The following is a 27,742-nucleotide window of genomic DNA, read 5'->3' as shown; positions in this document are numbered from 1 at the left end:
CTATCATTATGGATGTTACAATTAAAACATATGCAATTATGAATAAAACTGACACATGAAAATAGGCTGGGCTATTAATGCAATTGTAAGATCAATCAGCTGATTAAACTAGGGAATATAATAAAAAACAAGTACACTTTTGCATAAAACAATTGGATTAAACTAACCTAATAATTCAAAAATAATTAATACAATTTAAATAAGATTCAAATAAATAAATTACACTGAAAGTCATGGACACAAACTTTGAAATGAATAATACATAAATCTGCATATTATTTGAAATTAATATTAATATTGCATAAATAATAGTTGCGTATAATAACAAAATTGGTAAAAATGGTTAAATAAATGCTACTAATTTAAGCTAATTATATACAAATAACAATAATTAAAATGATAGTTATTTTGTTTCTATAAAAGACAGATGCACTGTATTTACAGGCTTCGTGAAGATTTTCCGGTTCTAGTCGGCCTTCCACTTGTTTCTAAATGGAGGGTCTGCAGGATAATGCCCTTTTTCGTTTAAACAAAGCAAGCAAACAACCTCTGATGCACAAAAGTTGAACAGAACTGTGATTTCTCAAACCATCACACCTGAAATCACGTGATGCAGTCAATGGCTTTAAGCATTTCATCCAAAAAGCGCATCAAAAACTTCATATTCCAACTACAATAAGTAAAAACAAACTAAATACGACAACATACAACATTTAAGAGAAGCTTAAACTCATTTAGAGACTGTGGCATCCTTTGACACCAGTAGAGGACGCTATTGTTAGTGCAATAATCATTCAGATTTATCAACAAGACAATAATAATTCAAAGAGTTAAAATAAATCAGAAATAAAATATGAAAACAATAATTTCAGAATTTTACATAAGATTTAACAAAATGCAGCTTCAACCATATTGGCTATATCATAATTAATAATTTGATCATGAAAGTCTCAACAATACTCACAATATCGCAGTGATAAACTTCTGACTGCAAATCTGCAAATACTTCAGGAGCTTTACTTCACAAACTATGATTGGTTGCTTCAAATATCTGCTAGACAACCTCTGGACACGCCTGGAAGGAGGAGAATTCAAGTGCAGTTCATATTACAGAATTACACTTCCTGACAAAAGTCTTGTCAATCCCAGTTGTAAGAGCAACAAATAATAACTTGACTTCTAGTTGATCATTTGGTAAAGTGGCAGAAGGAAAATATTTCCGCTGAATCATCTGTTAAACTGCATCCCAATCATCACAACTACTGCAGAGAAGACCTACTGGAACTCACATGGACCCAAGATTCACAGAAATCAGTCAAGTTTGTTGTAGGGGATATCATGATTTGGGGTTACATTCAGTGTGTGAGAGATCTGCAGAGTGGATGGAAACATCAACAGCCTGAGGTATCAAGACATTTGTGCTGCCCATCACATTACAAACCACAGGAGAGGGCAAATTCTTCAGCAGGATAGCGCTCCTCATACTTCAACCTCCACATCAGTTTCTAAAAGCAAATAAAGTCAAGGTGCTCCAGGATTGGCCAGCCCAGTGACCAGACATGAACATTATTGAGCATGTCTGTGGTAGGACGAAGGAAGAGGCATTGAAGATGAATCCAAAGAATCTTGATAAACTCTGGGAGTCCTGCAGGAACGCTCTCTTTGCCTTTCCAGATGACTTTATTAATAAGTTATTTGAGTCATTGCAGAGATGTATGGATGCAGTCTTTTAAGCTCATGGGAGTCATACACAATATTCAGTGGATGTATCCCAAGTGATACATCCACTGAATTGGCTCTATCACTGTCTTTCCAATAGCTGGTGTGTGGTGAGCGCACTGGCACCGTTGTCCTGTGGCTGCCGTCGCATCATCCAAGTGGATGCTGCACACTGGTGGTAGTGTGGAGAGACCCTCCTCATGGTTATGAAGCACTTTGGGTGTATGACCCTACACAATAAATGCGCTATATAAATACACATTAAATTACAAGATTAATTCTTTTTCCACTGCACCATGACTTTATATTCTATACTGTACATTATTTCTGTTACATAACAAGACTTTTGTCTAAGCAAAGTCAGACCTTACTGTCCTAATTAAATAATTAAAAATCAAGGCATTTTTGTTTTATTTTGGTAAAATAAGCGTCATCTAGAGGCATTTGCCTTTCATTTAAGCCACTTCTGATTTCAAATACTCAACTAGATTGCAAGTTAATATTTGTTGTTCCTAAAACTTGGATAGGGGACAAGACTTTTGTCAGGTAGTGTATACTACATTTCTACATTCCAAAAAAAACATAAATGAAACTCTTTCAATCAGATCACTTGTTTCTTTTATTTTATTAAGTACTTGCACTTTTTTTTAAGTGGCACCAAAAATCCTGATGTCAATTTCATTGTCTAATTTACATTTGACAACACCACAAAACACTCAAGCTGACTGTGTTTAAAATGCATCAAAGGACCACTGAAAATCAATACCATGGCACGAGTGGATCAAAAGTGCTTCAATCTTAACAACAGCTCCACAGTTTCATGAAATATGTTACGAATCCTCCTTCTGATAAAACATGTTCAGCAATGCTACATATATTTAAACGTTAGGTCAATGCTGCCCAAAGTAAGTTCTGGGGCAGATGACATTTGTTTGATAGCAGTTCCATCAATAAAAAGAGCTCAGCTGTAACTCTTGGCTCGACCTGGCTCCTCCAGATTCTCTTTCTCATCCCAGACCCGGTCAGGCTGTGGGTCTTCTTTACGTTTAACCGCATGCAAGGCATAGTTGATGGCTGTGCTTTGCTGCCAGCTCCACGCCCCTGTGAGAGGATTGTACATCATGCCTCTGATAGCCTCCACGTAGAAACCGACTGGGATACAGTGAGACAGAAGGAAGCGAATGCAAAAAAATAAACACTGTAGCAAGACCGATTTATGATGAATGATAGTAAATAAAAACAGTCTGAGATGACACTCACAAGACTCCAGCAGTCGTTCCAGATCCTCTGGGCTGATGAATTTCTCCCAGTCATGAGTGCCACTCGGAACAATCCTTAACAGCTGCTCTGCTGCCACAATCCCAAACAAGTATGATAAGTTGGTTTTGTTAATAGTGGTGATGAATAGAGAACCACCGGGCTGAAAGATAGAAAATATTAGCTCACATTTGTTTTGAACTGATCTCAGATTTCAGTTAAGTTTAGTGTGAAATTTGTAAGACACTTTAGTTATTGATTTTCTAAAAACAAAAGACGCTGGTTTATGAAATAAAAAACATAACAGTAGCTATAGTTCCATCCACCTATTTTTTTGCGCATTTTGGATATATATATATATATATATATATGCACATTAAAAATGGTTTATGGAAACACCAAGATGCGCATACATTTTTTTTTGAAAATACGCATAAAAAAAAAAAAACTACGAAAACTACGATGGAAACACTTTTACAGAACAAAGTCCAGTATGCGCATTAAAAAAAGTCATGTGATTTTGTTATAAGAGATCATGTAATGATAGAAATGTGTGTGAATGGACAAGCCAAGCGGCTGACCACATTGTAAAACATCTTAAATGTTGTTTTGGTCATTCTTAAACGCTTTAACCATTTCAGTATTAGTGTTGTTATATTATTAATGACCTCCAGAACTGTCAAGAGTGTCTGTGCTCCGTGTCTCCTTCAAACGCCACCGCACATTAATTGCTTGTCAGTTGTCTTCTGAGGTGCAAGTCATTTATTAAATGAAGAAAAGATTGACGCAGCTTCTCCCACCGCAGCAAATTCCGTTTTTACTGTTGATGTTTGGCGCCAGTTAAAAAGGAAGTGATGATTTTATTCTCTTTGACTACTTAGAGGGAAATGCTGCTTTATTCGCACGTCTTTTATGTGATACTCCAGTTTTGCGCATAAATGCAATTAGCATTTTTGAATGGAAACATAGCTAGTGATTGTGACATGAATTGGTTATAAAATATTCAGATTTTAGATGTTTACTTTTTGCTTCAATACTTTTATAAATTTAATAATAGAAATTTTTATATGATAAAAAAAAATCATTAAAAAAAATTATTTTATGAACATGAATTGCATAACGTGTGTGTGTGTGTGTGTGTACATACATTTATACATGCATGTGTACATTTCTACTTTTATACTTAAATTCTAGAATTTTTACATATTAAAAAATGTATATGCATTTTGTTACTTCACATTTAAGTAATTCAGTCAGGGGTGTAGATTTAGCATGGACAGAGGGGACGCGTCCCTACCAATATCCACCTACTATTGAAAGTCCCCACCAATAATTTAATTCACATAAAAAATAAAAAATAAATTGTGCTGTTAAAGGGTTAAATCTAGTCCCTCCTTGAGTCGCACCGCCCCCAAACACATATGAACATTCAGATGTAGTTCAGATATAGCAGCGCCAAAAATATAGACTAGGGCGTGTATGACACACAAGTGAGGATGGCGGCAGTAAAAAAGGTGGATAACAAGCTTTTTTCAACAAAAAGTGTAAGTCACAAAAACTCAAGTTCTCTACTGAATGAGTCCATCATGATAATGCCGTTAATTTGCTGGATTAGCTTGTCGGATGGTTATCAAAGCCGGTTTTTGATGTACCAAAAAATATTTGCATATTTCCATTTTGTCATATTGCTTACCAAACTATGTTTACATATACACTCATATATGTTAAACAATATTCATTCTTGGGGGGTAGTGCGGGCTGGGGGATGTTTAATTCACCTGTCCCCATCAATGTCAAGTGCTAACCTACACACTTGAATTCATTGATTACCACCATACTAAAAAATCTAAAAATTATAATAATAATAATAAAAAAAATCTGAAAAAGAAAGCAAAATAGAAACAGTTTGATAAAAATGGGATTTGTCTGTCTATTACTGCTACTGGGTGTTGAATGATTGAGCAAAGAATTCTAAACAAACTCTAAAAGCAAATCAGAATCAGGCAGATGAAAGAGCTCTCATTTTAACTGGATGTCACAGCATTAAGGAAGATTACGGGGATTTGGAGTTCCTCTTTAGCATTTGTCCTCTGACACACTGACCCAGGAGATTAAATCAGTCCATTTGCTGGGAAACACACTGGTACTCTGAGCTATAATCATTGCTTCAGGCGTTAATGATGTTGTTGTGACGCACCTTCAACACCTGATGGCAGCAGTTGGCAAAGGCATCCAGATCCGCCAGATGTTCAACCACCTCAGATGCCACTATAGCATGAAAGCCCTCTGCTTCATCTTCTGCGAGCTCCTCAAGGGTGCAGGCCTGATAGCGAACTCTCTCCCGGAACTCAGGATCATAGGAGCAGTGCAGCTCTGCTGTTCGAACACTGTCCTCCACTGGGTCGATTCCCAACACATCTGCCCCGAGCCTCCCTAGTGGCTGAGAAAGGTTACTGGTTCATTTTCTTAATCAAAACTATTTTCAGTGATCAAAATAAACTGCACTTCCGGCCACTTTATAAGGTACACCTATTCGACTGCTCAGTAACACAAACATCTAATCAGCCAGTCACATGGCAGCAACCCTGTGGCATTTAATCATGCAGACGCTGTCAAGATTATAAAAAGACATTCAAACTAAAATACTAGATTGGCGTAGAACGAGGATTTAAGTGACCATGACATGAAATTATATGTTATCTCACAATTTAAAATCACATTATAGCTTTTGTTTACTCACGGATTGAACCATTTTTTGGATCAGCCAAAAAGGGGACGAGACAAATGTAATTTGCTCTCAAATTATTACAAAAACAGTACTGCAAGACACTTTTGGAACTTAGAATTTGTAATTTTATTACAAATAAAATGAAGAAATAATTAGCTGTATAAAAATAAATAGTAAAACATTCATAACTGTGAAAAATTCACTGCTACTACTACTGTTGCTGATGACCCTTAATGTAGAAATCGAACATAATTTGTACAGCCCATATTCATTTTAGTCTCATTTTCAATAAATGATTTATTCACAACTTCATGTTTCATTGCTAGATGTGTCATTTTTGAAGAAGTATTCAGTGACATATTTTTGATGGCTGGTTGTCACAACCTATTGGCTAAATAATGTAATTGCTGCCTACAACTTTCGTTATTGTGTGTCAAGTTTAATGCATATAAGGTGATTTTTTAAATAGAATACCATAAACATCAGTGGTTATATCTAACTACACTGAAAAAAGTGTTGCATGCAAAACTGTTGCAAACTATTTATTTGTGTTGAATTTAAACAAACAAATTAAATTGAGCAATGTTCAACTTAATTTGTTTGTTTCAATTCAGCCCAAATAAATTGTTTACAACCACTTAATGTAAAAAATTAAGTAAATCCAAGAAATCATCTTTGAATAATTTTTTTTCAGTGTATAAACTGTTATTCCCATACTAAAAACTAAATCGCTTTCTTGATTTTTGCATTTCCAGATTTGAATGCAGCGATTTGAAGGATTAATAAACATATGCAAATCACCATTATTTATATTTTAAGTTGCGTAGTTGCTGAGATCCCGATCTTTTAATCGTGCATCTTACACTGAATGCATTAATGCAGGTTAAACAAATAGTGACAGAAAACACCATTCATAAAACCCACCACATCCAGAATAACCTACCACAACTTCTGTCATCATTATATTTTACAGGAAAGCCTAAATGCTTTAATACATGTGATTTGAATAATGCAAGAGATCTCTCTGCAGTTGTTACAAATTTAGGATTAATCTACCAGTAAGAAAAAATTTATTAATCCACAGGCCACGTGTGTTCCGAACTGTGGGTTGTGATTGTTACGAATCGCAGCTCAACCGTGATCCGCAACACCCCTAGTTGTTGGTGCCAGATCAGCTGGCTATTAGACAGGCTATTATTTCAGAAACTGTTGATCTACTGGGATTTTCACACACAACTATATAGAGAACAGTCTAAAAAAGCGAAACTATCCAGTGGGCTAATATGCATTAATGCCAGAAGTCAGGGAAGAAAAATAACACTTTTGGTTTTCGCGAAAAAAAATGAAAACGATCTAAAATATGAGCTGAAAGGAAGGCCATGCTGGGCTGCGCTGTGCTGTCCTGCAGTTTTCAGTATGCTGGTTTCATTCTCTCCAGCTGGACACGGACACAAAATATTTCTGTCCAATTTTGTTACTGTTAATAAAATGTGGTTATTTTATTGACTTTCCTGACAGGTATTTTCAAATTTGGATGAGATCGTTTTATTTTGGTGCATCCCCAAAATCAACAGAAGAGCAATTTCTCAACACACAACATGTCGAAACTTTAAGCAGGTGAGCAACAGTAGAAGAGCAACAGAAGTGTCATGAGTTTCAATTTCTGCTGCAACATTAAATGGTGGGGTCAGAATCTGGCATAAAAAGGATGTTTCTAGCACACTTTCTCCTCAAAAAATTAAAACAGGTCAGAAGGCAAAATAATAACCTAGTACTAGCAAGGTGTACTTAAGGGGATAGTTCACCCCAAAAAATTACATTTACTCACCACTTACTCTCGCTTAAATAGTTCCATACTTTATGAGTTCCCTTTTCTAATAAACACAAATTAAGTCACTCTGAAAAATGTTAAGGGGTGGCACGGTGGCTCAGTGGTTAGCACTGTTGCCTTACAGCAAGAAGGTCGCTGGTTGGAGTCACGGCTAGGCCAGTTGGCATTTCTGTGTGGAGTTTGCATGTTCTTACTGTGTTGGCGTGGGTTTCCTCTGGGTTTAGGTGAATTGAATAAGCTAAATTAGCCATAGTGTATGTGTGTGAATGAGTGTGTATGGATGTTTCCCAGTACTAGGTTGCATCAGGAAGGGCATCCACTGCGTAAAACACATGCTGGATAAGTTGGGGGTTCATTCTGCTGTGGCGACCCCAGATTAATAAGGGAACTAAGAAGAAAAATGAACAAATGAATGAATAAAAAAACCTGCAACCACTGACTTCCATAGTAGGAATAACAAATTCTATTGAAGTCAATGGTTACAGGTTTCCAGCATTTTTCAAAATAAACTAAAACAGTTCTGGGACAAGTGGAGCTTGAGTAAATGTCGACAATTTTTCAGTTTTAGGTGAACTAATCCTTCAATATTAATGGTCAGATTATGTCTAGTAGTGCCCTCTGCTGGTCAGACTTGAATGCTTGATCTGCATCATCGATGTGCACAAAGCCAATCTTCTGACACAAGTTCAGCATGAGAGGTCACTCAAAAAAAGAAAGAGAAATGTTCATCAGTTCCTAAGCCACTGGGCATGAAGCTGTCCAATTTAATCATGTTGTTCAGTTGGTAGAATTCCATTAATTCATGATATCAAACCGAACATGTGATCTTGCTTCCAGACACAAAGGAAATATCTCAAACTATGAATTAACATACAGTAAACGGAAATGTGGGGGGACACAGTGGCGCAGCGACTAACACGATCGCCTCACAGCAAGAAGGTTGCTGGTTCGAGCCTCGGCTGGGTCAGTTGGCATTTCTGTATGGAGTTTGCATGTTCTCCCTGTGTTAACGTGGGTTTCCTCTGAGTGTGCCAGTTTCCCCCAAAGTCCAAAGACATGTGGTATAGGTGACTTGAGTAGGCTAAATTGTAAATAGTATGTGTGTGAATGAGTGTGTATGGATGTTTCCCAGTGATGGGTTGCAGCTGGAATGGCATCCGCTGCGTAAAACGTGCTGGATAAGTTGGTGGTTCATTCCGCTGTGGCGACCCCATATTAATAAAGGGACTAAGCCAAAAAGTAAATGAATGAATAAACAGAAATGTTGTACTTGGACCAACTTGAGTTTCCTCATTGCATCATTTTCATAATCAACAACACTCGTTACCTCGCTCAGCAAGCCTCCGCCACAGCCCACGTCCAGTATTCTGAGGCCACTCAGAGGTTTACCCAACTGCCGGACTCCATGCACGTTCAACAAATTATCCCTGAAAATGAGGTCAAAGGTCACAAAATGAGATTAAAACGGTGTACTTGTCATCTCAATCATGCAGAACTTTGAAACGATAGACATCGGGTCTGACGTTAAACAGAAATGTGAAGCTAATCACAGCCATGCATGCAATATTTGAATGCGCTTCCTGAGACACAAACACTTCATACTGCTAGTCCCTCTAGCTAAAACACATGGCTGTGACATCCTGAAGCAATCGCACATCCTCAAGATCTTCCCCAAATGCTTGGACAGGCCTTGCAGACCAAAGTAGCCCGAGGTGCTCACTGCCACTCCTGTTAAGTCAGCCCATCTGTGCCAGCAAACCCCAATGTCTCTGAAGGATTCCCCTACTGGACCTCCAGAGAGCACACATTCCTCAAGTACAAAATAATGACCTGTAACAGCACTGAGGCCGCTCATTTAAACAGGCCCCGGGGGCTCCGCCATGTCCATATATGCTGCATATACTCATCACTGATACAGCTGATCCCATGTTCAGGGAAGGGGAAGAAATTGTGCGCTGGATGATTCCAAGAAGCGAGGGGAAAAGCTTACAATGACAAGTGCAATATCCATCTTGACTCTCACAGAAACAGCTGAGAGAAGAAGCAGAGCTGGATAATCTCTAGCTGCTGTCCTCGCCATTACCTGGACATGATGAGACAGAAGCTTTTTTTTTGTATCTCTGGACATGCCCTTTTAATGATAGCACAGCTTAACTCATTATTTATACTAATAACTTAGAAATATAAGGATGATTATGAGAGAATTTATGTAAAAAATTAAAAATTTCTAAATATTTAAAGGGCACCTATGACGAAAATCATCTTTTTTAAGCGGTTTGGACAGAACTGTGTGTAGGTATAGTGTGTCCACAGTCATACTGGGGTGATAGAAACACAATAAGTCTCTTTTTTTAATTTTCCTGATGTTAAAATGGGATCCAACTCTCTTCCATTTTGAGGCCGACCACAACATGACATAGGAGTGCAGTTTCCCCGCCCACCGAATTGACGGACAGCTACATATTAACATGTCTCGGTAGTAACGCATTTAATCATATCAACAAGACAGAATGTGCGCAAAGCAACTGCGATTAAAAGATCTGTTCAGCTCTCTAAGATCATCAAACGTGATCAAGAATGAGTTTTACAAGTCTAAAACGTTTTTAAGACAGTGCATGTTTGTAATGAATAACAGATATTTTACAGTCTTTATCACCACAGCCGCATGTCAGTACAATTATAAAAGAATACACTTCAATCCCGGTTTGTGGACGTTAAATCAGGTTTTTTTGTAAATTAACATAATGGATATCCATACAGCAGTGGCATTAACTGGTATCCTGTCACATTTGTCGCACAAAAACAGTGCAAAGTTAAACGTGTCTGCTGTGTGTGTGTGTGTACGCGTGATCTTTGTAACGACATTGTGTGTGACTCATCGTCGCAGACAGGCTTGAATTAACTCCACAACAAATACATCAAATAATCATTGGGAAAGTTCTTACTGTAGTATTTCTCACAGACATTACGCAAGATCTGCTTCCTTCATGTCTGTCATTGTGCTGTTTATCTGACGCAGCAGAGGCAGAGATTGAGGCACACTCTGACAGACACATGGAAAAGGTGGGCATGGAGAACTAGCATTAAAGGCACAGGCAACAAAAATGGCTACATTGTGTTCAGAGCAGAAAATCCAATATTCTAAAGGTATAATAAATAATCTGATGGGTGTTTTGAGCTGAAACTTTACAGACACATTCTGGAGACACAGAAGACCTATATTAAATCTTGAAAAAGGGGTAAAATATGAGTCCTTTAATTAAATATTTTAACAAATGACCATTAAATATATTAAAGTGAAACATTTGTATTTTTACAAAAGATTGTGTCAAATAAAGGCTGTTCAATTTCTATTCTTCAAAGGGTCCCAATAACACTAATATAATGTGTTGCACATCTGTTTCTAATAATAATAATAAATGTTTCCTGAGCGCAGATTAACAATAATGCTAAAGGTTTGGCTTTATCATCCAAAGAACAAGTACCCTTTAAATGGCATTAATATATATTAGTCAAAAATTTATATAAATACATTTATATTACAATACATTCATTCATTCATTTCGGCTTAGTCTCTTTAATAATCAGGGGTTTCCACAGCGGAATGAACCACTAACTTGTCCAGCATATGTTTTATGCATCGGATGCCCTTTCAGCCGCAACCCAGTACTGAGAAAATACATACAATCATTTACATTAAAATTTGCAATTTGTATTACATTTTCACTACTTGTTTTTGTTTCAAATATAACACTAATAGATCACCCAAAAATTAAAATTGCTGTAACTTACTTTTGTCATCTAAAATATTAGAGACTTGTGTTATTCAGTAGAACGTTACAGATTTTCTGTTTATATCAGAGGATGAGTTAATCATTTATTTGTCCTGTCATTTTAAATACTTTTGGGCAGTTGAAGATAGTAACTAATATTATATTTTATAACCAATGTTTAATGTAAGTAACATACTAAAATGTTACAAATCAGTACACGTATAAAATTTATAAGTATAGGTTTATTTAAAAAATATATATTTTATATATATATATATATATATATATATATATATATATATATAATAATTATAATTATTATATATATATATATATATATATATATATATATATATATATATATATATATATATATATATATATATATATATATATATATATATATAAACTTTCTGATTTTAAATGGAAACACAATGCCAACACAGCATGTTTGCTAGCAGATGAGGCGATAGACAGATGTACACACCGTATGAAAGGCACTCTCAGGTCATTCATAGAGTGGAGGGCTGCAAGCTCTCCCTGGAGATCCCACCACTTGCTCGCCATGGCCTGAAACTTCCGCACCTCGGCGGGGTCCAGAGTGGACTGAGAGATCGAGCGGACATTGAGGCGGGTCACTCTGCAGGTCGAAGCTATCGTCAAAACCTTCAAACAATACATACGACGCTTGCAAACAAAACATCCACCGAGTAAACTAGAACCTCGGCTTTATTAAGGGTTACAGCCATGCATTAAATTGCAGTTCTCGTTAAGTCGATTAAATCAGTCTCACCCGTTTGACAGCTGACTCTTCTGTCGGTGATGCAAACACACCGTCCAGCTGCACAGAGACCGCGCTGCTTTCACTTTGGAGGACACGTTTCGGGTTAAAGGCCTTTTGAGCGCAGAGTCTGCTAACAGTCCAAAAGCTAATCGTGTAAATTTCTTAGAGTACATCTCTGCATTTTAATGCGTTACGTGTCTTTTTTTATCCCCGACTTCAGTCAGTAAATCCAATGTGACTGTGGAGTGTTCGCAGAACTTCTGACCGAGCAGAAACTCAACACGGAACCAAACGTTCCTAGCATGTTTATAAAATATGCAACGTTAGATTACTATGTATTTTTAAATTAGATATGCTTCATGTGCAGCCACAACATACACATTAACATCTAAACACAGTTATTTCTATTTAAAAGTGTTAATACTATTTCAAACCTGTACAACTGCGGTGGAAAACTTAAGTTACACCACAAAATCAGTCTGAATGAATTGTTGACGTGTATGAATCTTAGAAACTCGTCAATCATAAAACTATGAATATATACCCGTTGTTTACTCTCAACGACTAACAACTTTCAGCAGAACTGGGTAGTTCTTATCAATAATGCGTTGTGAATATCAAGCCATTGAGTAAACAATATGTAATCTATAAAAAGTAACTATAGTCTGATTAGTAGTTTAAAGTTCATTACTCTTAATTACAAGAGTCCAAATCCATAATCCAGATGACATGTAATTAGATACTACCCAGTTCTGACATAGAGATATTCACCCCAAAATGAAAATGTACAACCATTTACTCAACCTCAAACGGTTCAAACACTAATTGAGTTTATTTGTTCTGTTGAACAAAATATTTTGAAAAATGAAAGAAACCTGTAATCATAGTAGACTGTCATAGTAGGAAAAACAATTACTTTGTAAGTCAATGGTTACAGGTTTCAACATTTTTCAAAATAACTTCTTTTGTGTCCAACAGAAAAAAGCAACCCAAACTGGTTTGTCACAAGGGAAAGATGAATACATGACAGATTTTTCATTCTTGGGTGAACAATCACTTTTAATATGTTATATTTACTATTTAGATCCATGGGCTATTTTAGTACAAGATGTAGCATAGTTCTATAGCACAGATGTCAAAAGTAGGGCCCGCGGGCCAAAGTTGGCCCATTATAACCTTTGATTTGGCCCGCCATCCCATTTGAGAAGAGAGTGAGAACAATGGAGAGGGTTGGGGCAAATATCTTTAAAAGAGATTTCTAATTTGACAACTTTTTTTTTATTTTCTTTTTTTTTTTTATTATTACTGAGTTCCAAAAAATAAGTGTTTAAATCAAACGTAAATAAGTCATATTTTTAAAATTTAAATACTTTCATTCGACAGATAGAGGATTATGCAAAGACATCAGCGAGCAAAACAAGGTAAAAACCAGCATAACTCCATTCTGTCATAAATGAGATGAGATTGTTTTAACTCCAAGTTCTTTATAAAACGATGCTGTATTAGTTATTATAATGCAATCTAGTTATTTTTAAATATTATTAAATAAATTATTAAATTACTCATGGCAACTATATTTACCTACGGCCCACTAGCCTCAGTCAAGTTTGGCTTTTGGCACTTCCTAAGAAAAAGTATAGGCAGCCCTGTTATATAGAGCCTATGAGAGATGTTTATAGTGCTTTTATTCATGTTCGTTTTATTGAACACAGATCTTTAAAAATTACCTTTGGGCATTCCATGAGGAAACACATCACACACGTTAGGAAGTCATTAACTTACTAAAATTTTTATGCAAACAGAAAAATTTATACAGTTTATAAACTGTAAATACATCCAGGACTTTAGAAGGATTTTTTGAACTTATTCATCCAGCACCTGGCATTTCAACAACAAAAACATCCTTTGAAAAAAAAAGGCAGGCGATCTCAGACAGAAAGAATCATTCTTGTTTTATTGGACAATTTACATTAAACGAGAATTTATTTCCTCTGGTGTTAAGTTTTAAAATGTTACAGTTTCAAGGTTCTATTGACTACTGGAACGCTTGCATAATACAAGGCAAAAAAGAAACTATAGTTCAAAATCTCCTGTTTTGAAGACAACACTTAAAAATAGCACATATTTACAAAATGAGGGGAGATGGGGGTTGGAGTGGAGAGTTCACCTACAATGTTGCCTCGATAATGAGACAAGCCTGTTAACTCATGGAATTTTAAAAGAAGTGCACAGATCAAAGGTTGAATACCCCTCAACGCTTGCGGCGGCTGGGAGACGTTGACCTGAAAGAGAAAGGTGCGACAGACTATTAGTGCGATCACTAGCACAGATCCCATCCAGAACTTCATACACACACCTTAAAGAGCTGTTGGAGCAACACTAAATGAGAAAAGGAGGAAATTACATCAATCTCAGTAGCACCATTTGTGGACAACTCTGCTTTTAAATATTCAACATAATGTGACTGTGGATTTAAACGTTAAATTAAATGATATGCAACTACGCCATTGAAAAGTCTATTCATCATTCACACAAACATTCAAACATTGTTTTAAAAAAGTAGAAAGAAAATGAATACTACCTTGATCGTGACTTAGACTTGTGTTTGCGGCTTGCCTTCTTACCAGACTTGTGAGACCGTTCCGTAGACCTTGATCGACTACGTTTAGATTTCTTAGACTTTTTATCTTTGCTAACCTCAGGGGAAGGCGACCTGCTCCTGCTGGAATCTGAATCGGAGTACTTTTTGCTAGCTTTGGCGGAGCCTTTCTTGCTAGATTTGCTGTCTTGTCGGGAATACTTGTCATTATGGGAGTCTGTTTTCTCGCTCTCCTTTTTCCGCCTTGATTTGCCATCATCATCCTCGTCCCTTACTGAACTGCTCTCAATCTCCTTCTCCTTTCCCTTCTGCTTGTCTTTCTTTTTATCTAATTCCTTCTCTTTCTTCTTCTTTTCCTTCTCATGGCTCCTGCTTCTCTCTTTCTTCCTGTCTCTGTCCCTGCTGTCCTTCTGTTTCCGCTTGCTGCGGCTAGTACTGCGACTCCTGCTGCGCCTGCGGTCCCTGCTGCGCCTTCTCTCTCTGCTACGGCTGCGACTGCCTTTAGATCTGCTCCTGCGGCTCCTGCTGGACCTGCGCTGCCGTGAGTGACTGCGCTTTCTGTGCCGAGAGGAACGTTCGGTGCTGCGCGTGCGGCTGCTCCGCCTCCTGTCTCTGCCCTTGTCCCGCTCTGACTGACGCCTGCGAGAGCTGCGACTTCGGCTGCGTCTGCGAGTCCCACGAGAGGCAGAGCGGCTGCGTCGTCTTTTCCTTCGGGGTGAGGAGGAACGGGAAGAGCTGCGAGAGGAGGCTGAGGATGAGGAGGATGAAGAGGACCGACTGCTGGAAGAACTGGAACTAGATGTGCGGCTGCGGCGCTCACTCAGCGAGGGGCTGGCACTGCCCCCGTTACGCCCTGTGTGCTCTTTACTCGTCCACTTGACCTCACTGACCTCAGGCTCACTACGTGATCTGCGTCGCTCTACTGTAGGCTCCGCCTCCCTTTCCCTAACTTCCTGTTTGTGTTTAGAATCTGTCTGCTCGTCCTCATAACCTGTCCTCTCTCTGCTCACTTTGTCTGATGCCAAATCATCTGAAAACACACAAACTAACGTTATTGTATACATATTTTAAAAAGCTGGATAACTGTATTTTTTTTTTTTTCAAACTATTAAAAACAGGGTTATAAAGTTAATTTATTCTTAAAAGAGGTGTCAAATTGACCATGACCTAAAGTTTACACAGCTAACTAAATTATCATTGAATTATGCAAATCCATTCACATTTTCCACATTGCAGAAATCATCTGTGTAATTTGCAACTCACAAGCTATGGGTTTATATGAACCCTCTAGTTTTTCATGATTTTTTTGCGTTAAAAAAAAATGACGTGGTGAAATTTGTGGTGGTAATTCCCAGAAATTTGCGGACAATTTTGATAACAAAAATAATAAATTAAAAAAATTATATGCTGTGTGTATATAATATGTGTGTGCAATCTTGATACAATGACAATGACACAAATCATAAAAAAATAAATAAAGCTTCTTTATTTTGGTCTCTTGTCAAGACAAGATCTAAAACAGTAGCGATTAAGCCAAAGGAAGGTTGTTTAACTCTTATTTCTGTCCACGATCTTACTTTCTCATAGATTTCACTCCCCAGAGCATCTGGCATCACACACCTCACTCAGGACGAGTTAGGGCTTCCTCTACCGTAATACAACCAAAACGTTTTCTTTAGTCAACAGCAGGAAAAGAGTCAAGCGTAATCATTTATCGATGTTAGATGTTTCCCACTTTCTTTTGCAGTCTGAAGCACATCAAATGCAAAAAAAAAATGCCCAATTCGTGCCACAGGATGTCTAATCCCATATTTGCATCGATTACAGAAGTAAATTACTCTCTCTTTATCTGCATCAGCTTATTGCATAAGCTACACAACATTTCCCCCCACTCTCATGTAATGTAACAATGAGGGCGCAGATGAGATGCCATTTTTCGAGAGACACTCAAATACATCACATGTGCTGTGTATGCAACATCGATAAGTCAAGTAAAACAATTAGTAGCAAACTGAAATAAATATAATTTGATTATATGGTCTGGAATTGTGTGTTTTATGAGATTATTTACATTTTTTGCAATCATTTTGTTTTTAAGAATTTTGCAGGATCGCAAAAATTTGCGACTTTTTGCAGATTTTTTTGGAATCATGAAAAACTAAGGGGTTTGTATGATGAACAAATGTCATTATCACAATGGAAATGTACATGCTTCTAGAAGTTCTTTGAATGTACATACCCTTAACAGTTTGCATCTCCAGTGCCAGCCTCTCCTGCAGCTGCTGCTGCTCCCTCTCTTTACGACGGAAGGCATCCTGCTTTTGGCGAATACGATGCAGCAACTCCTCATCGTCTGTGTCCGATGAGTCCGACCCCTTTAAGCTTCGCTCCTCATCATCACTCTCATCCGATCCGTACTCACCCAGCCCTCCTGCGACAACAAAGCCCCCCACTTATAACATACAGCAAGAGCAATGCACTCATAGTCGCACACTTACACTCGTTCCTTACTTCCTACACAACACATCACTAAAGCCTACCTTAATTAATGAAGCATGCTTTTTTTAATCATCTATAAACTGATGCTGGAGGCTAACCATTTGAGAAGATCTGCAGCTTGAGCTCTTGAGCTTGCAACACAGTTCATTAGAGAGCTGATAACCCACCCAACCAACCACCCTTTAATTCCCCTCGGTCCAAAATGTAAAGACACTTACCGAGGCCGGTCAGAGAAGCCAGTGCATTTGACTGTGCCAGCTGTTTTGCAGGAGCTTTGATTCACATCAACAACAGGAACAACATGTTAAAACACATACAGCCACCACTTTCGCATAGGCAAGAGTCTCTAGAGATGAGGGTACACATATGCACTATTCACAAGAGCTGCCTTCGGCAAAATAAATGGAAAATAATAAGAAAAAAGATGGAGAGAAGAAAAAGGTTATCACACAAAGTCTGTCAAACAAAGGCAAACAGTGGATGAGAGAACCAGTCTGTACTAATGCAGTGTCACTTTCCAAATGAGAAGCCATCTGGCAAACAAAGTAGTGAGGAAGTACTTTTGTTTTACAGGAAGTAAATCTAGGAACAGATTTGATTGGGTACCCTTTGAAAGATTGCATTTAACTGCAACTACATGACCATTTCACCCTCCACCCTCTTGCAGTTTGTTTTTCGTCTTCCGTTGCATTAGCAGAGAATGGCCATTGAAGAATTTCACTTTGGCTTATTTTAAAGTATTACCAAAGTGCATCAGTCAGACAAAAAAGCCGTTGTATTCATATAGTCAAAACATAACCAAGTATAATTGCTGTGGAAATGGGTCTCTTCCTCAGAATTAAACTTGAAGGCACAGTTGCATGGACAGAAGAGAACAGGAGCAGACCTTTAGTGGCTTTGCGATGAGCCTCTTTGGCCACTTGGATGATCTCCTCATTGGTGACTTCGAGGAGGACTTCGGTAAGAAGAGTTTTAGTCATAATCATCTGTGCAAAGCAAACGGAAATGGTTGAGAGGCGCAAGTGTGGACAGGTGAATACTAATGACATGAAAATTGTGTGAACAGACCAGCTGAAACTCTTTCTCCTCATCTGTCATTTCTGGTTCACTTTGGTCTTCTTGAAGAGGAGGAGGAGGACTTCTACCACCAAACTCCAGCCTCCTTCCTAATACGCCATCTTCCACAGCACCATCCTCTTCACCATCCTCATCATCACTGTCCTAAATTAAAGAGGAGCAGGTGATTGGACCAGAGACCACATGCTTGTGGATGACATTAGCGCCGAGAGGAATTTATAGTGTTAGTGTGCAACAGCTCAGGACATATTAACTAGGCTTAAAAAAAAAACTCTAAGAAGTCAGTAGTGACTTCATCCATGTTGGATAGTTCATGCATACAAGTTACCAAAACATAACTTTTAGCAGATATACTCTGGTGTTCATACAATTAGGGTTGGAAAGACTTAATGTTTTTTAAAGTTTTTCCTGCTCAACAAGGTTGCATTTATTTAATTATCTATTATTGTTATTACAAATGAAAATTTTTTTTGTTATTTAGTTATAAAATAATAAAAATTTTCAATAGCATTAATTAATTTTCAGCAGCCATTACTCATCCTCAAGATTTTTGTGGAAGCTGAAATTAAAACATTTGAAGCATTTTTGGTGAACAGGAAATTGACAAGATCAGATTTATATAGTAATTAAAGTTTTTACTAATCGCTTAATTTAATGCAGCCCTCACTGAATTAAAGCACTACTTTAATTTAAGACATATCAATAAGATAAAAGAAACTTGTCGGGCCATTTCATGGGGTCTTTGCATTACTAAGTTAACAATAACCATGTCAATGAGCATTTGTGCTTGTCAGAGAAGCCTGGAACAACAGTCGCCAAAGTAACCTCCGCAGGTTCCTGCGCTGTAAACGGGTTTTAAAAAAGATGCTTACAAATTTGCTCTTGCGTGGCAACCGAGGCCCATCACCTTCCTCCTCTACTATATCGCTATCCCTTTCATTATTTGCCATTTCAGCACGCTCCTTCTCCATCCTCTCCCTCTCCATCTTTTTCTGCTTCTCACGGTCCATTTTTTCAAGGCCTTCTCGAATCCATGCAGGCAAGGTTCTTCGTTTAACAGCATCTAGAGCAGGAACCAAGATAACATTCTCATGTGCATCATTGCAAAACAGCAGGTCTTCCTACACATCTACATAATTAAAATGCATATTCACCAAGAGTAGGCGTCGTCTCCGGTTTTATTCCCATCTGGTTGGGAGATCTGGGCCTTTCTGGCCTGAAGACAGGAAGCCGCTCTCTTCTGTTCTGCGGCCCATCAGGCCAATAAGGTGCATGAAACCCAGTGGATGGTGGCCCATATGAAGTCCCCGTTGGCGCTGCCCCATGCTAAGATAAAAAGCGAGTGAATGTTAATAAAACAGAAGTTTGAAGATCAGAAGTATCTTTTCATAATCCAGAACAAAGAAAGCATACCTGATAATCAAACTGATTGACACCAATTGGGCCTATAGAATAAGGCTCAGGCTGACTCCCAAATCCATGGCTATTTTGAGGAAAGCCACCATGGCGTGTTTCTACAGGAAAATCCAAACTATCCTGGCTGTTACTGTCTTCTGAGGGGTTGACGACATCCATTGGCCCTTGACCTGAAGGAATCCATGCTTGTTCTGGAGGAGGGGGAGGCGGTGGCTGGCTATGCATTCCCCACTCTAGAAACGATCATGATAGAAATGCATTGAAATATATTTTGCACCAAGTAAAAATTTTAACTGTAATACATTATCATAATAATTTCTTCGAAATGTTAAACAGACAGGTCATCTTTGAAGCATCATTCTTCAGCTTGAAGCAAACAAAACCACCCCATTTATTTAGATAATGTGTGTTTTGGAGTATAATGTTTACAGACACCACACTGCATTTAGTCATCCAAAATTTGGAAATTGACATTCGGTGTCTACATTCCAGAAATCATAAGACCATTGAGATCCATTTAGAAAATAGACTTCTGAATTTCATGCTGACTAAATCATGTGACAAACAATGCAGTCAGGAATGCATCTCAAACCGGATTATCTCTTTAAACTATGGTCTCTCACCTGGTTGCCAACCTCTGCCAAAACTGGGATCGCCTGGAAAGGCACCATGGTTGTTATGGGCCGGAGGCTCCATGTTTGGCATCTCCTGGCCATTGGGCTGAATCCCTGGCTGATCAGGAACTCCAGTGGATTCCTTCTGTGCAATCCATGCTTGTGCTAAAGCAGCCCAGTCCACTTGACCTGCAAAACAAAAGACGATCTGATCTGAACAGTTCAAACTATTATACTACACGTTAATTCACTACTGTCAGAGAGTTAAAGAAGTCTAACCCGGATCTTGTTGATGCTGAAATGACTGCATCCACTGCTGCTGTGAGCCCAGGGGCCACTGAGGCCAGGGCTGTCCTCCCTGATCCCACATCTCTCTCCTCTGAATCCTGTGCCACAAACATACATGTAAAATCGTGCAAAACACAAACACTTTATTTGCAAATAAAACATTTTTACTCCATTTGACATGCTATTTCCTTATAAGGGCTTTCAAAACAAGCCCTGCTTTCCCAGAGAGGGTCGTTACAGTTGTAATGTAACCCGCACAGCTGCAGCTCCAAACACACAGCAGAGAAAACGAACCACTGAAAAACACACCTGGTATGATTTATGAGTTGCTTAAATGTTTGCCGAGTGACTTACAACATCGTTCTGTGCATTTACCTTCTTGTATTTCACTGATTATGACTGTAACATGAATTGAATCGACACTAGCGTCGTCGTAATGCTAGCTAGCTAGCCCAGCGTTAGGCCGCACGTCTCCATATCAACACGTACTTAAAACTTTATTCTGCCGGTTTAATACCCCGAAATGTACTAGCTGACTGGTCTCTGCAGACGATGTCAAAGTGAAGCACAAAAATTCGAAGTACAACAAGGAAGATTTACAAACACGTTGCGATATCTTACCTCTCCACTTCTGGTTCTCAGCAGTGAAATGGCGATGAAATGATGACCCGGAAACAGTGGCGGCAACCGTGACCTCACCCTACAGGCCCTCTAGCGGATACACACGGCACCACACGTCAAGACCAGACTAATAACAATAACAAATACTTTCCCAATTCTCATTATTTATAGGATTGGTTGTATTATTTATTAACCCTTTGGATTCCTATTAAATAATAACTGAACATTTATGAACATGGCAAGTAATTTCTTAAATTTCCCTTTTAACATACTCTAACGTGTTTTTTTTCTTGTCTTTTATGAACACTAACCATTTTACTAAATAAAACAACAAAACATATTATTGCAGTTAAAATGTGACTGGATCTACATGTTAACAGTGGTTTTAATGCAGTAACCATAGTTTACTATGCTTTAAAAAATGCAATAAACCCACCAAAAATCCAAACTTTTAATGTAGGATGTAATAAAAAAAAAAGTAAGAAATGTTACGTATGGTATGACTGAGTCAGCTGTTCACAACCTTTTAGGCTATAATATTTTTTTTTATTTACATTTGCTTATTTTCAAACTGATTTTTTTTTTTTTTACAAAAATATTGAAAGAAATAGCCTAAGTTCTTTAGAAATAGCACAGACTTTAAATGCATTTTCTAATTATTAACAGACAAGTACCAAATATGTGTAGTTTTGTTAGTTTAGCATTTTTTTACATACTGCCTAGCAAACAAATTTTGGAACCCAGAACGTTACAGGAGTATGATACAGTCATATCACCCTGCAGCCCAACCGCTTTAGTTTACTAAAGTAAACTAAAGCTAAAACAAAAGCTAAGTAGAATTAAGCCTGGTCAGAACCTGATGGGAGACCACATGGAAAACTAGGTTACTGTTGGAAGTGGTGTTAGTGAGGCCAGCAGGGGGTGCTCAATGTGCGATCTGTGTGAGTCCTAATGCCCCAATAAAGTGACGTGGCGATGAGAAGTTAAACTGAAGTCCTGACTCTCTGTGGTCATTAAAAATCCCATGGCACCTCTTGTAAAGAGCAGGGGTGTAACCCTGGTGTCCTGGCCAAATTCCCTCCATTGGCCCTTAACCATCATGGCCTCCCAATCATACCCATCCACAGAATTGGCTGCATTAATGTCTCTCCAATCCATCTATAGACCATTTTGAGGGATGTAAACAAAAACAATGGTGCCAACGTATTTCCTGTCTTACATATTTAATTTCTATAGCTTCAGAGAATCCAAAAAGAGCCACATATTGATAAATAATGTTATGATAGCTGTTTTAATGTCAAGTTGAATTGCCACTTGTTATAGTAAGGAAATAGCTTTACAACAAGCAGGAAATGTTCATGGGTCACATTAAAATGGTCTATAGTTGGTGTGTGGTGAGCAAACTGGTGCAGTTGTCCTGTCCCCCAATCCAGCCCCGACCCCACAGTCCTCCATCCTTCCCTCATGATTGTGAAGCGCTTTGGGTGTATGGCCATACACGATAAATGCGGTATATAAATACACACATTGCATTATTCTAGAACGCACAAATGAATGTTCCTAGAGCATTCAGGACGTTAGCTAGGTAATATATTAAAACCGGTATGCGAGTACCACCTGATTTTCTCAAAACGTTCTCTGTTGGTTAGCCAGGAAAATATTTCTTTTCTGAAATGTAATGTTTCCTCTACATTCAGGGAACAATCTTTTAGATATTCTTTATTGTATAAATAAAAATAAAAATAAAAAAAGAGGAAGAAGAAGCTAACTAACGAAAACCTCTCTATCACATATTTTAGTTATTGTAAAACCATGGTTGACCTTCCTGGCAAAAGTTATGGATTTATTACTGCTTTAAATCCATCAACAAATGTAGTGGCATGATGCCAAAAAAAATCTGAGGCTGCATGCTTGCAAGGCCAGGCATTTACACCAATCTTTGTGTTTGACACTGTCATGTCTAGTTACTTGATACTGGCTGCAGTAGTCATATTGGTCAAAAGTAATACAGAATTAGGTAATGAGGAATTGTACGGTGAATCGCTAACATTATTTCTAGTGGGTTTTGATCTTTAGAATGATAACAATTGTTCTAAACGGATAATGAACTTATTTGATTAGCTTACATGTATCAAATCAGAACTCTCATCTTCTAGAAAGATCCATTTGAAATAGGTTGACAGATTTATATCTTTTTTTAATACGGAAGGAAATTGCATTATCATTGGGACACTGAAATAAACCAGAAAGAGTTTCAAAGCTTAAAAAAAAGGCCAATAATGACCAATAATATCTGAATATATACTAAAAATGAACATACTAGACTTCTATTTGTTCACACTATCTAGTAGTCTATTGTGAATTTGTCTACAAGACAAAAAAAAGTGGTGCACTGTATGTTGACACCACATTGTGTCGACGTTTAAGTGAGCAACTCACTACCAACCACACACTGAAACTGAATCTTGTGTGGAATGAAGGAATTTTGAGGACAAACTAAGAATATGTAAAGCAGCCGAGAGTTGAATACCGCAGACATTCCAGATAGCCTGGCATCTTCAACACATAAAAGCAAATGCATGCATACAGTAGGACTGTTTCAAAACCAAGACATTAGATGTAAATCTCTTAAATAGAGCTTTGATATTTAACTCATCCATCATAACAGATTCCTATCACAGACTTCTCCTTTCTGGTGTCCAGAATTCACATATAGCTGCCACACCAAACAGACATAATCGCATTTACAAGACTGACAGAAGGGGTTACATGTTGTCAAGTAACACAGCTAGGTCAAAAAAGATAACAAGCATCCTCTCTAACCACTTGTTATGTCTGCCCTGAAGGTATAAATAAAAACATTTCTACCCCGTTATGTCTGAACGTCTCTGTTCACATTCAGCGGGTTCTTTAGCAAGCAGAAGCAGCTCCACCCGTCCCTCACATCAGGTTTTTCTGTCAGTTCAGACTGAATCTATCATTAGCTCACATTAAATCACAGGCACAATGTTCCTGAATCAGAGCCCTGCTTAAAATGTTGCACTCTATTGTTGTCTTTACCCTTGGTTGTAACTGATAACTGTCCAATAGTTTGACTTGAATGTCACAGAATGAGGAGAGTACGGAATCGTTTCAGACGTTGCCCTTTTCTGAATTCCACACCCACCTCCTCTTCACCAGTCAACGACATGGTTGAAAACAGCACGCCTTTGCACCCGTCACAGCGAATCGCAGCCGTGGACAGAGTGAAAATGGCATCCTGGGATTTGTGGCGACAGCAGAGACTAATGGCTGACCAGAGAGAGAGAGAGAGAGAAGGCACAGAGCGCAAAGCCATTCAGTACAGGAATGAAGCCATTCCAAAAGGTTTTCATCAACTAATTGTATTTAAATTATCCTTTTAAATGAGATTATATTCACAAAATTCAAGCAAAAGAACAGCTTGAGGAACCCTGAAGCCTTACACACCACACAAAGCTATGGTGTTACAATATTTGCCTGGTAAACAGAATAAATAGTATTGAACATGATACATATTTTACATACAATTATGTATATTTATAATCAGTATATACACATCGTTATACTCCTGTATGAATGTAATACTTCACTAAAGGCATGCTCAAACAATCTCAGCCCTCATAAACAGTAGGCACAGGATCTCGGGTATTTGTCATAAGCAGAAAATAATAATATTAATAATAATTATAATAATAATAATAATTATAATTATAATAATAATAATAATAATAAAACTATTTTGTAGTCATATTCAGTTCTGCAACATGAAAAATTAGGCATGAGGCAAAGTTCAGGAATTTTAACTCCTTAACCGTTAGATATTAATATATTTAAGTTATAAATCCATAAAACCTTTAAGGAGGAACCAATCTGCCATTTAGATAAAAATAAGCCAAAATATATTGAAAAATGTAAGTGAAAAAAATATATATATATCATGAAATTCGAGTATTAATCTAGCAAAGCGAAGTTATAAGGACTGTTCACTCAAATTGACTCACTATTTACTCTTCCTAAAGTAGTTCCAAACCTTTGAGTTCTTTTTTTCTGTTGAACACAAAAGATGATGTTTTGAGAAATGTTGTAAACTGGTAGCCAATGACATCTTTAGGAAAAACTACAGTGAAAGTCTTTGGCTACTGGTTTCTTTGTTCAACAAAAGAAATAAACTTATATAGGTTTGGAACAAGTGGAGTGGTAATTAAATAACTATTTTGGTGAACCATCATTTTAAATAAACAAAAATAGATAAGAAAATGAACAAAGTTATTGTTATAAGTCAACCCTGTGAATGTAACATGGTCTCAAAGCAAATTATAACATGTGTGAGTTCCAGTTCAGAATATGACAGCTCTGAAAGTCACAGCTGCATATTGTGTTGAGTTTCCCCTTCACAACAAAGGTTATTATAGACACTTTTGGACAATTGTCAATCTCTTATGATATATTCTATACATAGTTTGATCCTAAATTAATCTTTGGCAATTTTCCTGCAAAATAAGCACAAAAAAGTTAAACTCGTATATTAGCTGTAAAATATGAATAACTTAAATTCAGCAGATTATTTTACATCAATAATAATGGCTCCCAATTTGCATTCAGACCAATCTATTAGTATATGGAGTCCTACATTAAAATACAGGGAAATAGGCATGCAGTAAGTGCTCGCTGTTGTCTGAGCTGATATTGCCTGTTGTCTTCATCTGGATCGTCTTGCGCTGATGTGACCGTCCAGCTCTATAGCAGTTCTTCATAGAAAAGTAAATAAGCTTGAGAGTTCAGCACTCTGGACTCAGGAACAGTCTGTACGGTGGTGTCGCTGACATATACCCACTGACCTTGTGGAGCTGAACAGGCCTCTCGGGAACCTGAAATATACAAAGATGAGAGATGAACATAAAAACATCTAGAGTGTGCTACTGGTCATCAATGTTAGCAATAAATTAAAACATTCACAATCTTTTTTTTTTTTTTCAAACGCATTTCTGGGAAAATATTGTGCAATTCTGAGGGTGCTATGCACAGGTGAGTGGCTTGACAAACCACCTGTTAGAGACGCACTCTTTCCTCACTGTGTGCATGTATATATGTGTAAGTACGCATGTATAAAAAAAAAAAAACTTAAACATGGCATCTATACACTCACCGGCCACATATACACTCATTAGCTACACTCGTTAATGCAAATTTCTAATCAGGCCAATCACATGGCAGTTAAACTCAATGTATTTAGGCATGTAGACATGGTGAAGACGATCTGCTGCAGTTCAAACAGAGCATCAGAATGGGGAAGAAAGGTGATTTAAGTGACTTTGAAAGTGGCATGGTTGTTGGTCCCGGACAGGCTGGTCGGGATTTTCACGTACAAACATCTCTAGGGTTTATAGAGAATGGTCTGAAAAAGTGAAAATATCCAGTGAGAGGCAGTTCTGTGGGTGCAAATGCCTTGTTGATGCCAGAGGTCAGAGGAGAAAGGCCAGACTGGTTCGAGCTGACAGAAAGGCAACAGTAACTCAAATAAGCACTCGTTACAACAGAGGTATGCAGAAGAGCATCTCTGAACGCACAACACATCCAACCTTGAGGCGGATGGGCTACAGTAGTAGAAGACCACACCAGGTGCCACTCTTGTCAGCTAATAACAGGAAAACTGAGGCTATAATTCGCACAGGCTCACCAAAATTGGACAATAGAAGATTGGTTCTGGCTGGTGGTGGTGGTGTAATGGTGTGGGGGATATTTTCTTGGCACACTTTGGGCTCATTAGTACCAATTAAGCATTGTGTCAATGCCACAGCCTACCTGAGTATTGTTGCTGACCATGTCTATCCCTTTATGACCACAGTGTACTCATCTTCTAATAGCTACTTCCAGCAGGATAACGTGCCATGTCATAATGCTCAAATCATCTCAGACTGGATTTCTTGCACATGACAGTGAGTTCACTGTACTAAAATGGCCTCTTCAGTCACCAGACCTCTATCCAATAGAGCACCTTTGGGATGTGGTGGAATGGGAGATTCGCATCATGGATGTGCAGTCAACAAATCTGCAGCAACTGTGTGATGCTATCATGTCAATATGGACCAAAATCTCTGAGGAATATTTCCAGTACCTTGTTGAATCTATACCACGGAGGATTAAGGTCGTTCTTAAGGCAAAAGGGGATTCAACCTGGTACTAGTAAGGTGTACCTAATAAATTGCTGCTTTCTGGTGATCGGAAGTGCTTTTTATCCTCATTTGTAAGTTACTTTGGAGAAAAGCATCTGCTAAATGTACAGACAAATATATTGAGTAAAATAAAGCATATTTTTGTTTAGGACAATCCTTCATGTGGTATTTAAAATTTAGTTTTATAAAATTAATTTATTTAAGTTTTTTTGTATTGCTATAATTTGTCAGGACAGTGCTTTATTTACACCTATCTAGTCAAAAGTTTTGTTTTGTTTTTATTCATGACTGATGTTTTGTAGGAAATAAATATGTAGGTTTCGTAAATTTGGATACGTTTTA

The 27,742-nt window shown here is 37.8% G+C and overlaps 3 protein-coding genes across 3 annotated transcripts in view; all 3 read right to left on the bottom strand.

Annotated features, from left to right (window-relative positions):
- Positions 1-2,320: 2,320 nt before the first annotated feature.
- coq3 (coenzyme Q3 methyltransferase) lies at positions 2,321-12,353 on the bottom strand. The gene is made up of 6 exons (XM_056476141.1): positions 12,102-12,353; positions 11,796-11,948; positions 8,863-8,962; positions 5,174-5,416; positions 2,980-3,139; positions 2,321-2,871 (listed from the first exon to the last, which is right to left on the bottom strand). Exons 1-6 carry the CDS (start codon positions 12,263-12,265, stop codon positions 2,681-2,683), a joined length of 1,011 nt encoding a protein of 336 aa, XP_056332116.1. The 5' UTR covers positions 12,266-12,353; the 3' UTR covers positions 2,321-2,680.
- A 1,667-nt stretch (positions 12,354-14,020) lies between these two features.
- pnisr (PNN-interacting serine/arginine-rich protein) lies at positions 14,021-21,285 on the bottom strand. The gene is made up of 12 exons (XM_056474766.1): positions 21,207-21,285; positions 20,577-20,683; positions 20,307-20,486; positions 19,681-19,916; positions 19,422-19,593; positions 19,140-19,330; positions 18,259-18,411; positions 18,077-18,176; positions 17,409-17,462; positions 16,931-17,122; positions 14,674-15,721; positions 14,021-14,374 (listed from the first exon to the last, which is right to left on the bottom strand). Exons 2-12 carry the CDS (start codon positions 20,665-20,667, stop codon positions 14,344-14,346), a joined length of 2,448 nt encoding a protein of 815 aa, XP_056330741.1. The 5' UTR covers positions 20,668-20,683; positions 21,207-21,285; the 3' UTR covers positions 14,021-14,343.
- Positions 21,286-24,573: 3,288 nt separating this feature from the next.
- Positions 24,574-27,742, bottom strand: part of usp45 (ubiquitin specific peptidase 45) — a 52,716-nt gene continuing 49,547 nt past the window's right edge. The window contains exon 18 of the mRNA XM_056475561.1: positions 24,574-26,095. Coding sequence (XP_056331536.1) covers positions 25,965-26,095 — 131 coding nt within the window. The 3' untranslated portion in view covers positions 24,574-25,964. The remainder of the gene's footprint in view (positions 26,096-27,742) is intronic.

Source organism: Danio aesculapii, chromosome 16 (assembly GCF_903798145.1).
Source record: "Danio aesculapii chromosome 16, fDanAes4.1, whole genome shotgun sequence".
Taxonomy (NCBI): Eukaryota; Metazoa; Chordata; class Actinopteri; order Cypriniformes; family Danionidae; genus Danio; species Danio aesculapii.
This window is presented reverse-complemented; position numbering and strand designations above follow the sequence as displayed.